The sequence below is a fragment of the Pristiophorus japonicus genome, chromosome 19 (assembly GCF_044704955.1).
Source record: "Pristiophorus japonicus isolate sPriJap1 chromosome 19, sPriJap1.hap1, whole genome shotgun sequence".
In the NCBI taxonomy this organism is placed as follows: Eukaryota; Metazoa; Chordata; class Chondrichthyes; family Pristiophoridae; genus Pristiophorus; species Pristiophorus japonicus.
The window spans coordinates 91,995,419-92,009,115 of record NC_091995.1 but is presented as its reverse complement, the minus strand read 5'-3'; the positions used below and the strand labels follow the sequence as shown (position 1 = coordinate 92,009,115).

General features: G+C 47.0%; 2 protein-coding genes and 1 pseudogene across 10 annotated transcripts in view; 2 read left to right on the top strand and 1 right to left on the bottom strand.

Annotated features, from left to right (window-relative positions):
• Positions 1 to 13,697, top strand: part of LOC139230043 (synaptotagmin-1-like) — a 383,490-nt gene that overhangs the window by 205,095 nt on the left and 164,698 nt on the right. The window contains exon 3 of one of the 9 annotated variants that reach the window (XM_070861808.1): positions 7,367 to 7,497. The exons of 6 other annotated variants lie outside the window; for them this stretch is intronic. The gene's annotated coding sequence lies outside the window, so the exon portion shown is untranslated. Of the gene's footprint in view, positions 1 to 7,366; positions 7,498 to 13,697 lie in introns of those variants that run through there. 2 more of the 9 variants (XM_070861804.1, XM_070861806.1) reach the window with 2 other exon arrangements.
• LOC139230756 (U1 spliceosomal RNA) lies at positions 4,850 to 4,984 on the top strand (annotated as a pseudogene).
• Positions 5,205 to 7,333, bottom strand: LOC139230042 (potassium voltage-gated channel subfamily A member 1-like). The gene has a single exon (XM_070861799.1). It carries the CDS (start codon positions 7,127 to 7,129, stop codon positions 5,681 to 5,683), a length of 1,449 nt encoding a protein of 482 aa, XP_070717900.1. The 5' UTR covers positions 7,130 to 7,333; the 3' UTR covers positions 5,205 to 5,680.

Here is a 13,697-nt window from a genome sequence, read left to right as displayed (position 1 = left end):
GGCCCAGGCAACAGAAGGCACGGCCACCGATGGTTGAGCGATTATAATCAGGGATGCTGAAGAGGGCAGAATTAGAGGAGCGCAGATATCTCGGGGCAGGGGGGGTTGTGGGGCTGGAGGAGATTACAGAGATAGGGAGGGGGTGAGGTCATGGAGGGATTTGAAAATAAGGATGAGGATTTTGAAATCGAGGTGTTGCTTAACCGGGAGCCAATGTAGGTCAGGGGGTGATGGGTGAGCAGGACTTGGTGCGAATTAGGACACGGGCAGCCGAGTTTTCGATAAGGCAATTTCCAAAGAGTTCACTTGTATCCCAATTCAAATTGCAGAACCACCTGCAGTGGCAGCTGTGGCACAGCGCATTATTGGCCTGTATGGACTGATAGGTCCATGGGAGGGTTTAGATGTTTCTGATAGCACTGGTGCCAGGTCATTTAAATTGTACGGATACCTTTAACAGCAGTATTGCCGTCAGTGGCATTCTCTATGATAAATACATTCATGCTGTTCAAATTCTTATGCTCAGATCCCTCGCCTTTCACTATCTCTAACCTCCTCTAGCCCTACAACCCTCTGAGATCTCCGCGCTCCTCCAATTCTGGTCTCCTGCGCATCCTTGATTTCCTTTGCCCCACCATTGGCGGCCGTACCTTCAACTGTCTAGGCCCCATGCTATGGAATTCCCTCCTTCAACCTCTCAGACTCTCTACCTCTCTCTCCTCCTTTGACACTCCTTAAAACCTACTGTAACGTATTTGCTTCATAAATTCTTTGGCTTAAGAATTCATAGCAACACATTGCTATTAAGAACTAATTGGTTTATTAACAAAAGTTTAACAATCACATTATACATTACCAGTTCATCCACCAGGCTCACAACCGCCTGCCTCATCGTGGATCCCCCGAATCCAACTGGCTGGGGTTTTATTGAGTCTTGTAAACATCACGTGACTGGCTAAGCCACTCCCAACTCAATAGCTCTACAACTATTTTAGTTACACCTTCAAATCAAATGCCCCCTTATTAAAGGGGCACCAAAAACAACAAATGAACAAATTAAACTTTAGACATTAAACAGATCAAATTAAAATTTGGTGATGATGCACTCCAGTCCCTCCGGTGCCCACCTCTCGTGGAAGGCCACGAGCGTACCGGTGAACATCGCGTGCTCCATCTCCAGGGACACCCGGGCTCGGATGTAAGCGGGGAAGAGAGGCAGGCATGTCGGGCTGAATGACCCCCTCGACTGCCTGCTGCCTGGACTGGCTGATGGCCAGCTTGGCCATGCCCAGGAGCAGTCCTACGAGGAGACCTTCCGACCTGCCCGCTCCACTCTGCACAGGGTGCCCAAAGATCAGGAGCATGGGACTGAAGTGCAACCAGACTTTGAGGAGCAGCCCCTTCAAATAATGGAAGAGGCGCTGCAACCTCACACAACGTACATAAACATGGAACACGGACTCCTCCAGACCGCAGAAATTGCAGGCGGCCCGGGAGTCCGGGAGAACCGACTTAAAAACTTATTGCATGGGACTGCTCCGTGCACCACCCTCCAGGCCAAGTCCCCGATAAATAAAGGGAGGATTCCCGCATAGAGAGCACTCCATTGGGGACCCCCGCCTCCTCCGGACTGCAAGATGGTGCGCCATGGCGTGTCCGAACGGCAGACGAGGATGGCCAACAGCTCTACAACTCTTTTTGCGGGGGGGGGGGGGGGGGAGACAAAATAAACATTAAATCAAGTGCCCCCTATTTGTTTTTTTTAACTTTTTGGGGGGGGGGTTCTGTGATTTTTTTTTGGGCAATAAAATCATAAAGTTTACAAGTGCCCCCTATAAAAGGGTAGGGGGGGTACTAAAAATCCGGCAATTAAACAAATTAAACTTTAAAATATATAAAATCAAATTAAAATTTGGTTGCCAGGGGTGATGATGCACTCCAGTCCCTCCGGCGCCCACCTCTCGCGGAAGACCGCGAGCGTACCGGTGGACACCGCGTGCTCCATCTCTAAGGACACCCTGGCCCGGGTGTAGGCGCGGAAGAGAGGCAGGCAGTCAGGCTGAACGACCCCCTCGACCGCCCGCTGCCTGGACCGGCTGATGGCACCCTTGGCCGTGCCCAGGAGCAGTCCTACGAGGAGGCCCTCGGACCTACCCGCTCCCCTCCGCACAGGGTGCCTGAAGATCAGGAGTGTGGGACTGAAGTGCAACCAGAATTTCAGGAGCAGCCCCTTTAAATAGTGGAACAGGGGCTGCAACCTCACACATTCAGTAAAAATGTGGAATACGGACTCTTCCAGACTAAAGCCTACTACACCTGGTATTCCCAGGTGGCCTCCCATCCAAGTACTAACCAGGCCTGACTCTGCTTAGCTTCATAGATGAGACAAGATTGGGCGTTTTCAGATTATTCTGACTGTAGGTTCAACAGCGCTACAAACCTGTGAGCATACTCACAGGTGCATACATTACACCTACCGCACCTGTCCTAATGTCACGCTATGTGGCTCGGTGTTAAATGTTTGTCTGATTACGTTCCTGTGAAAAGCCTTGGGACGTATAAATGCAAGTTACTGCTGCTCTAATCTGCACCGACAGTCAACAATAATGAGAAAGGCACGGCCACCAACAGCCTCAAGGGCTGTTCCAATCCTTCCTACATCTGAAGCAACGTTAGTGACACTTAGCAGTTTTCTGCTTCTTGAATATAAAACAACAACTTGTGTTTATATAGCACCTTTAACGTAGTGAAACGTCCCACGGCGCTTCATTGGAGTATTATGAAATAAAACAATTTGGCACCAAGCCACATAAGTAGAAATTAGCGCAGGTGACCAAAAGCTTGGTCAAAGAGGTAGGTTTTAAGGAGTGTCTTGAATGAGGAAAGAGAGACGGAGAGATTTGGGCAGGGAGTTCCAGAGCTTGGGGCCCAGGCAACAGAAGGCACGGCCACCGATGGTGGAGCGATTATAATCAGGGATGCTCAAGAGGACAGAATTAGCAGAGCGCAGACATCTCGCTGGGTGGGGGGGGCGGTGGGGACTGGCGGTGGTGGGGCTGGATGAGATTACAGAGATAGGGAGGGGCGAGGGCCATGGAGGGAATTGAAAACAGGGGTGAGAATAAAAGTAGAAAACTGGCCATGTTTTTTAAATATCTTCATAAAATGCATGCACAGTTTTTACATTTTTCAAAATATATAATTTCATTGACTGGTTAATGCAGGATCTGCAGGGCTGGGAAATGTTTGAAAATACACTTCAAATATGATAAGAATATAAGAAGTAGGAGCTGGAGTAGGCCATACAGCCCCTCGAGCCTGCTCTGCCATTCAATAAGATAATTCTTGACCTTTCTACCTCAACTCCACTTTCCCACCCGATCCCCATATCCCTTGATTTACTTAGATAGAACGAGAAGTGAGAGATTTGAGATAGGGAAGGATATGGGCCAGAATAGGTTCGTTTTTTTTACAGCACACAGGGAAGCCTGCTCTCTGAACGAGCCACTTAATTCCATTTCCCTGCCATTCACCCTTTAAAAAAAAATTTAATCAAATATTTAGCTTCTGAAAGCTATAACAGATTCTGCTGCCACCACTGTTTCTGGTCGGGCATTCTACCTTCTAACAACCCTCTGCATGAAATAATTGCTCCTAACCTCCCTCTTTGTCTGTTTAATTAATTTTATGTCCTCTAGTTACCAACTCAGGCCCAGTAGAAGTTTCCTCCCCCCGCCCATTTACCTGATCACTACAATTGCACTTTGAGTAGCAGGTCCCACTATAAATCACATAGAGTGAACACCATGTTATGTTACTTTGTTTTTAAGGAAGAAGTGATTTTAAGAACATAATAGGAGCAGGAGTAGGCCATACGGCCCCTCGAGCCTGCTCCGCCATTCAATAAGATCATGGCTGATCATCGACCTCCACTCCACTTTCCCGCCCGATCTCCTTGATTCCCCTCGACTGCAAAAATCTATCGATCTCAGCCTTGAATATATTCAGAGACTCAGCATCCACAGCCACGTGAGGCAGAGAATTCCAAAGATTCACGACCCTCTGAGTGAAAAAATTCCTCCTCATCTCTGATTTAAATGGCTGACCCCTTATCCTGAGACTATGACCCCTGGTTCTAGACACTCCAACCCGGGGGAAACAACCTCTCAGCATCTACCCTGAGGATTGGGAAGGTTAAATGAACTGATAGGGAGTCCCTCAGTGGGGAATTTTGCTCTCTTTCCTTTATCCTGCCAAGGAATGGGGCATGGGGATTCTGCAGGTAAGAGGACAAGGATAAAAAATCCACCCTCCCCCAAAGAGATGTTATTCAATGGGATCAGCAAATAGAATGAAATTTTTCTCCTCATCTCTGCCTAGCTCTGCAGGTTGTAAAGAAAGAACTTGCATTTTTATCGCGCCTTTCACTAACCCAGGACATCCCAAAGCGCTTTATAGCCAATAAAGTACTTTTGAAGTTCAGTCACTGTTATAACGTAGGAAATGCCACAGACAATTTTGTGCACAGCAAGCTCCCACAAACATCAATGTGATAATTAATCAGATAATCTATTTTTTAGTGATGTTGGTTGGGGGATAAATATTGGCCAGGACACTGAGGAGAACTCCCCTGCTCTTCTTCGAAATAGCGTGACGGGATCCTTTGCGACCACCAAGAGGGCAGGCGGGCCTCAGTTTAACGTCTCATCTGAAAGACGGCACCTCCGACAGTGCGGCACTCCCTCAGTACTGGCATTGGAGTGTCAGACTGGGTTCTGTGCTTCAAGTCTCTGGAGTGGGGCTTGAACCAGGGGCGAGAGTGCTACCATCTGAGCCACAGTTGACACCGTTGTATACTTGGCAGGGGAGTAACCATGACCAACAAGGTGGTTCTTCCAGAACGAGGCTAGCCCATTGCACTTCGGGTGTGCTGACGCCTGCAATGTCCCCAAATGCGGGATACTCGACTGCAATATTTGTATACTAAAGCACTGTCATTTTGAACGGAATGGAGCCCTGGATTCAATCAACTGTACTTATATTACAAACTGGTAGCACATGTCTTTGGCTAATTGAATCATATCGCGATGGGGACCATGAGAGGGGAGGGGGACCTTTACCAACACAGACTGCACAATTCGTTGAAGATTTTTACATTGCACTGAAACAAGTTAGAAGTTACAAATACTACTGCCAACAACCTGCCAAGTCCTTTTGTTTTATTCCGGATAAATAAATATCAGCAAATACCCATGCAATTTGCACCTTGCACGCTTTAAAAAATAATAATAAATAGGACAGTCCATTGGGAGAAACATGTTGCCGCTTTCCTTCTGCAATCTGAGGCCTCAGCAGCCAATAGTGATCCTGAATCTTCCTACCTTGAAGAGAAATACTGACATCGACAGCCCACTGTTCCTCCCTCCCCTTCCCAAAACACGAGTCAATAAGTCAGACTTTCTGTTTTGAATTTTTACAAGCTTGTTTTGTCTCTCCTTAAGCACGGTTATGGTTATCTGGCTGCAAGATTAATCGATTCCTCCCCCCCCACCCCCCACCCCACTGTTGCATTGCTGGAGTGAACCGATCGACCCCGGAGTTAAGTGTAGATGAAGTGATGCATTTTGATTTTTTTGTTTTTGCATTGACGTTTAAGCAGCTACGAAAAGGGGGAATCAAGTCAAACTTGGGTGACCAAGGGATTCCTGTTCGGCGAGCTGGTGGATTCCGGGTGCCCACTGTCAGTGGGGCAAAAACCATCCAAAATGTCATTTTGCATAGGTGCGCAGTAACTGTCAATAAGATCATCTTCCACCTCGGTGCTTTTCCCAGTCAGCGATTGTGTTTTGGGGCTCGGGGGCAGGTAGGGGCACGTCGTCACGTGTGAATACTGGGTCTGATCCTCACTTTCGATCTCCCGGTGGTAGAAGTAGCTGAAGTTGGAGACAATCACGGGTACCGGCAAGGAGATGGTGAGCACGCCAGCAATGGCACAGAGGGATCCCACAATCTTGCCTCCAAGGGTCAGGGGGCTCATGTCTCCATACCCCACGGTCGTCATTGTGACAACCGCCCACCAAAATGCTTCGGGGATGCTGGTGAAGATGGTGTTTTCATCTTCCGACTCAGCAAAGTAGACAGCACTGGAGAAGAGGATTACCCCGATGAAGAGGAAGAAGATCAGGAGACCCAGCTCCCTCATGCTAGCTTTCAGAGTCTGCCCCAAGATCTGCAGACCCTTGGAGTGTCTGGAGAGTTTGAAGATTCTGAAGACCCTGACCAAACGGATGACTCTGAGGATGGCAAGAGACATGGCTGGTTGGGCCACCCCACGCTGTCTGGCAAACTCGGTGCCCAGGGCCACAAAGTAGGGGATGATGGCCACAAAATCGATGATGTTCATGATGTTCTTGAAGAAGGCAGGCTTGCTGGGGCAGACTATGAACCTGAGGAAGAGTTCGAAGGAGAACCAGCAAATGCACATGGTCTCCACCACAAAGAAGGGGTCGTGGAAGGGGTTGCCCGAGTCCTCTAAGTGGGTGCTGTTCCCTCGATGGGGGTGCGCAGGCAAGGTGGGGTCCTTGGCGTCGCTGAATTCAGGCAGGGTCTCCAAACAGAAGACCACGATGGAGATCAGAATGACCAGTACTGAAATGATAGCAACAACTTTGGCAGGCGATGAGCTCTCGGGGTACTCAAAGAGCAACCACAGCTGCCTCTGAAACTCGTTGTCGGGCAATGGCCTCTCCTCTTCTTTGATGAAGCCCTCATCCTCGCGGAACCGAGTCACCGCCTCGTCCCCCAACTCGTAGAACCTCAGCTCTTCCATGAAGACCTCCAGGGAGACGCTGTTGGGTCGTTTCAACCTCCCGCCGGACTGGTAGTAGTACAGGATCGCGTCGAAGCTCGGCCGGTTGCGGTCGAAGAAGTACTCGTTCCTCAGTGGGTCGAAGTAGCGGATCCTCCTCTGGGGGTCTCCGAGGAGGGTGTCGGGGAACTGGCGAAGGGTCTTGATCTGGGTCTCGAAGCGGAGCCCGGAGACGTTGATGACCACCCTCTCGCAGCACTCGTGGTGGCTCTGGCTGCACAGGTCATAGCTCTTCTCATAGTTGCACAGCGCTTTCTCCATGGTCTCTCCACTGGAGGGGTGGACCCGTCCTTTACCCCCGTTGATCAGAAGCGAGGGAGCTGCAGCTTTGACATGTTGCTGCTGCTGCTGCTCTGCAGGTCTTCACGGTAAGACTGACCCGGGATCTCTGCATGCTTTTTTGGAAAGAGCGGGTGGGGGGAACAAGAGCGTGTGAGTGTGTGTGTGTGTGAGTGTTTTTTTCTCTCTCGCAATATTAAACAGTATATCGTTTTGCAGCCAGCCCCTCCTCGGGATCAAGTTCAACTTTTCAGCCAACTCTAGCTGATGGCACAAAAATAAACCCGCCAGGAGCCGCCTCTTTAACACTCTCGATGCTTCATTCCATTAACTTCTCCACCGCCTCACAGGTAACACAAGATTTTCCCTCTCGCCTTTCTTTGGAGTTCAGGAAGTCTGTGATTTTTGTTGCTATACCTCTGTGTTTTTTCTCTTTTTTCCCACATATATTCATGCTTTATTTTTTACTTTTTCCAATTTATTTTCTGTTTTCTTTTGTGCTTGAAGCTCAAATAATCATTTATTTTTTAAATCTTGCTTTTTTCTCACATTCTGCTTCCATCTCCCCTCCCTTGGATTGTCCTGCACTCTGGTGGGATGTGACAGTGTACTTTCGAATCTTGTTTCTTGCCTGCTGTGTTTATCTGTTCATTTTTTTCTTTGGTAAATCAAATTAATAATGTTCCTTTGTTTAAAAAAATTCTGAACACTATGACAGCCTGATCTCCAGTACAAAGTTTGCATTTGACAACAACTGAGATAGCAGGGCTGCAATTCACGTATGCTAACGTTAGGGGCTGACTTTCGGCTGTTGAGATCTCGGGGCGGTAATGGCGGCAGGGTGGTCCTGATACCGTCTGGAAAAAATTTGCGCCCTCGTCTGCAAAATTCGGCAAAAATGAGGTTTCATGATCGGGGTGCAAAATTAGGCGTTACACAAAGACATTTTTGCGCCCGAGCCAAAAATCGCGTTGTTAAAAAAGTTTTGGCGATTTAAGGAACTTCATTGCTGTTCAGTGCCCTGCAGCATAACGTTATATGTTGTATGGTTTTATTTTGGTGGGGGGTAACATTTTGTTGCAGTAAAATTTATGATTCATCATTTGCCGTTGGTGTCTTGTGCATCATTCCAACGTTTGCCGGAGATGTGCCTTTATGGGGTCGCATAGTATTCCAGATGTCTTTGGCCTTTCCTTATCTATGGACCGACATGGCCAAGAGCCCTTCTTCTAGCTTGACGCTGCCTGGCGATAGCATGGAGCATGATACGCTGGCGAACTGGTAATGCCACCATTAATTTTTTTCACTCAACCTTGTAAGGGCACTGTAATGGCAGATAAAATTGCCGTTTGCAAGTTGGAGCTTCACACAACCGTTGCAGTCAATGTGACCTGCGATGTAGAATCCTCATCCCTCCATTTAAAAATGCTGCCAATCCCGCCTGCTGCACCCTGGGAACGCCTGGTTTTTCAGACGTTTCCTGGGGTGGGCGTATAATGGGGCGTTAGGGCCGAAATTTGAATCCGGGGCGCTAGTGGAGCGCTGAGCGACGATTGACGTCATGATCTCAGTGAAACTAGAGGGCGGGGTGGTAAGTTTTTGCGCCGCCACAAACCATAAGCCGAATAAAAGCTGGCCACCCGGTGTTACGCCTAGGAACACCCTTTACCGCCCCTCTGGGCGTAAACAGAGGCACAAACGAGCCAAAAGTCCAGCTAGATCCTACCTGCGATGACAGCTCTAGCCTCACTTTAGCCGAATCCAGCCCATATTAGTGATAGCTTTGTACATCGGTGCTCTCATTACATAGAATTACATAGAATGTACAGCACAGAACCAGTCCATTCAGCCCAGCTGGTCTATACTGACGTTTATGCTCCATACGAACTTCCTCCCACCCCTCTTCATCTAACCTTATCAGCATATCCTTCTATTCCCTTATCCCTCATGTGTTTATCCAGCTTCCCCTTAACTGCATCTACGCCATTCTCCTCAACTATTCCTTGTGGCAGCGAGTTCAACATGCTCATCACTCGTTAGGTAAATAAGTTTCTCCTGAATTCCCTATTGGATTTATTAGTGACTATCTTTTTCATGGTCTCATTGTCACAGATCAGCTCAACAACAACAGCATTTAGATAGTGCCTTTAGCGTAGTAAAACATCTCAAGGCACTTACGGAAGAAAATTTGACACCGAGTCACATAAGGAGATATTAGGGCAGATGCCCAAAAGCTTGGTCAAAGAGATAGCGTTTCAGGAGCGTCTTAAATGAAGGAAGAGAGATACAGAGGCAGCTGAAGGCATGGCCACCAATGGTGGAGCAATTAAAATCAGTGATGTGTAAGAGGCCAGAATTAGAGGAGTGCAGATATCTTGGGGAGGTTGTGGGGCTGTAGGAGGTTACAGAGATAGGGAGGGGCGAGGCCATGGAGGGATTTGGAAACAAAGATGAGAATTAAAAAATTAAGGCGTTGCTTAACTGGGAGCCAATGTATATCAGCAAGCACAAGGATGTTTGGTGAATGGAACTTGGTGCGGGTTAGGATATGGGCAGCAGAGATCTGGATGAGCATAAGGTTGTGGAAGATGGAAATTAGGAGGCCGGATAGGAGTGCATTGGAATTGTCAAGTTTAGCAAAGGCGTGGATGAGGGTTTCAGCAGCAAATGAGCTGAGGCAGTGATGGAGTCGGCCGATATTAGGAGCACTGTTATCTCAGTTGTGTTATTAGACAGTCTTAGCAATATCAATGAATTACTTGTTTCTGGTTGGGGTGGATTTCACATCTCACAAAAGGAAGCTCCTTCAGGGAATTCAGAGCCAGAGTGATTTCCTGGACTAGTTCTGATCACCTAGATGGGCCAGAGAGGAATTTCCCAGATTTTGTTCTCCAAATTGACCTGGGTTTTTATCTGGCTTTTCGCCTCTTCCAGGAGATCTGATAGTTTCGGGTTGGGTAGGGTGTATATATTGTGATACACAAGTTTTTGCAATTGTGTGGGACAGGCTGGGTGGACCAGAGGGTCTTTAACTGTCCATCATTCATTGTTTGTATATGTTGAACATCTCTCAGTGTATAATAGTTCAAGGGAGCCATGGATAATTTGTTAATGTTTCAATGTAAAAAAGGTTATCTTCACTGCCAAGAGGGAATGATTGAATGTCAGAAATTGTTTTGGTCGGATCATGCAGAACCCTACAGCAACATCTTGCATTTATATAGCGCCTTTAATGTAGTAAAATGTCCGAAGGCGCTTCACGGGAGCCTAATCAGTCAAAATTTGACATCGAGTCACGTAAAGAGAAATGAGGACAAATGAGAGATAGGTTTTAGAAGCATCCTAAAGGAGGAGGGAGCGGTAGAGAGGTGAAGAGGTTTCAGGAGGGAATTCCAGAGCTTAGGGCTCAGACAGCTGAAGGCACGGCCACCAATGGTGGAGTGAAGGAATTCAGGGTTGCACAAGAGGTCAGAATTAATCACAATACTTTAGACTCCAAACCGAGTTGGTGAGAAAGACAGACAATTAGAATTAGTGTTTGACAATCATGGAGTGGTAAACATAGGAGAATCAAGAACAAGGGGATAAGATTAGAGCTGGGCTATTCAGCAACAAAGTCAGAAAGCACTTTTTCCACACAAAGGTTAGTCGCAACTTGGAACTCTCTCTCCCAAAATGTTGTGGATGCTAGGAAAATTGGAGCTTTCAAGACTGAGATAGATAGATTCCTGAACTTAAAGAAAGATAACTTCGACAGTATGAGACATGAATTGGCTAGGATAGACTGGCAAATGATACTTAAAGAATTGACGGTGGATAGGCAATGGCAGACATTTAAAGATTACATGGATGAACTTCAACAATTGTACATCCCTGTCTGGCGTAAAAATAAAACGGGGAAGGTGGCTCAACTGTGGCTAACAAGGGAAATTAGGGATAGTGTTAAATCTAAGAAGGAGGCATATAAATTGGCCAAAAAAAGCAGCAAATCTGAGGACTAGGAGAAATTTAGAATTCATCAGAGGAGGACAAAGGGTTTAATTAGGAGGGGAAAATAGAATATGAGAGTATTCCCTGGGTGACAGGACTGACATATGAAGAAAGATTGGATCGACTAGGCTTGTATTCAATGGAATTTAGAAGAATGAGAAGGGATCTCATAGAAAGATATAAAATTCTGTCTCGATTGGACAGGTTAGGTGCAGGAAGAATGTTCCCGTTGTTGGGGAAGTCCAGAACCAGAGGTCACAGTCTAAGGATAACAGGCAAGCCATTTAGGACCAAGATGAGGAGAAACTTTTTCACTCAGAGAGTTGTGGGCATGTGGAATTCTCTACCACAGAAAGTTGTTGAGGCCAGTTCATTAGATATATTCAAAAGGGAGTTAGATATAGCCCTTACAGCTAAAGGGATCAAGGGGTGTGGAGAGAAAGCAGGAATGGGGTACTGAAGTTGCATGATCAGCCATGATCATATTGAATGGTGGTGCAGGCTCGAAGGGCCGAATGGCCTACTCCTGCACCTTATTTCTATGGTTCTATTGCTAGGTAAGGGTGTCGAGGGATATGGAGCAATGGCAGGAAAATAGAGTTGAGATACAGATCAGCTATGACCTAACTGAATGACAGAGCAGGCTATGTTCCTATGATCCACTCTCTGCGCTCCCTCGCCCTTCCCCCCCCCCCCCCCCCCCATAGAAACATACACCTATCTAAGTCCAGAGAGTTTAGGAGCAGTCACATCTTACAGACTCCCCACTATGCACTGGGTACTGCAGTACTGCTTGGATCAAGTATTGGATTACCAAGTTGCCATGAAGGGTTGACTGTCTTCCAATATTCTGTGATCTTGGAGCCACCCCGATCTCAAGAGATCCTGCTAAGCTTCATTCCAAGCAGGATCGCCACTAGATGACTGCATGACAGTGAGCTTTCACTAGGCAAAGAGCAGATGACAGTAGCTTTTTATGAACAGCATGGTGATCAGTACAACTTACCACAAAATATATGAGCGTATTGCCACCATTTCTAACACCGCATGGGCATAATCTATACCCCATGAAACATAGAATTCTGAGGGGGATTGGCAGGGTAGATGCTGAGAGGTTGTTTACCCTGGCTGGAGAATCTAGAGCTATGGGGCATAGTCTCACGATAAGGGGTCGGCCATTTAAGGCTGAGATGAGGAGGAAATTCTTCACTCAGAGGGTTGTGAATCTTTGGAATTCCCTACTCCAAAGGACAGTGGATGCTGAATCGTTGACTATATTCAAGGCTGAGATCGATAGATGTTTGGACTCACTCAAAGGTTATGGGGATTGGGCAGGGAAGTGGAGTTGAAGTCGAAGATCAGCCATGATCCTATTGATTGGCAGAGCAGGCTTGAGGAGCCTTATGGCCTACTCCTGCTCCTATTTCTTATGTTCTTATGGGCACCACCATTGGGAAGTGCAGTGCATCAACAGCAATCGTTTGCCTCTGTGCAACCTATTAATGGTAAGCACTGAACCTTGGATACATGAGCAGGTGATCTCATACCTGGCCTCCATGTAATGCCTTGCAGTGGCTGTTGTGCCAAGCTTCAGCGTGTCCTTTAGCTTGGTGGAAAGACCTATACCAGAAAACTTGTGCCAGGCAGCTTTATTTTCTAATTGTACAGTGCCATGTGACAGGCATCCTGCAGATGAAACTTTAAATTGGGGCCCTATCTACCTGTTCAGGTGGCTGTTAAAAGTCCCATGGCGATACATCACAGAAGAGCAGGAAAGTCTCTTGGTGTCCTGGCTAACTGTCCTCCATAAACCAATACCATCAGAAATAGATTAACTGTTCATTTATCCCATTGTAGCTAGTAGGATCTTGCAGCTTGCAAAATAGCTGTCGCATTTGCCTACATAATAAAAGTAATTATTTGATGTGGAAACGCTTTGGGACAGTTCTGAGAGATGTAATAAGGTACATTTTAACGCAGATCTTTTTCTTATTCGACACCAATTGCTTAATTCCATGTATGGGGAGGTAGCCACACAGCGGGTGTGTCTCTTTGTCAAAGCCCCTCACAGGAGGACCTGAGCATCAGGTTGGCAATGCCACCCAACCCCTGAAAGACCACCGTGCCTTTTTCTTGAGGCCCAGCATTGGTTACCAACCAGTGACACTCGGGGATGGGGAAGTTTACAAATTAACCAGTGCCAGTTAATCGTTAACACCCAGATTGTAATGTACTCTTAGTCACTGTGATGCAGTATTGTTCCTGGCTACTTCTGGTGAAAAAATCCTGGCTCATGTGTTGGATATCTTGTGTAAAGTCTGAAAAATACAATGCAACTCAACACCAAGTGGTCAGCCATTGCAAGCAACAGGACGTTCTAATTATTAGCCCACACCAACCTATCCCTATTAATATACTTCTTAACAGTTAAAATTTCCTGGCCCCATAGTGATTAAAAGAAACAGAGACACTCACACCAGACCGTGACCAGCGATTGTAAGACTTAACCCTCTGATTCTCTTGGCTACTGACCAGATTACCGGTTCTCTTGACTACAGCA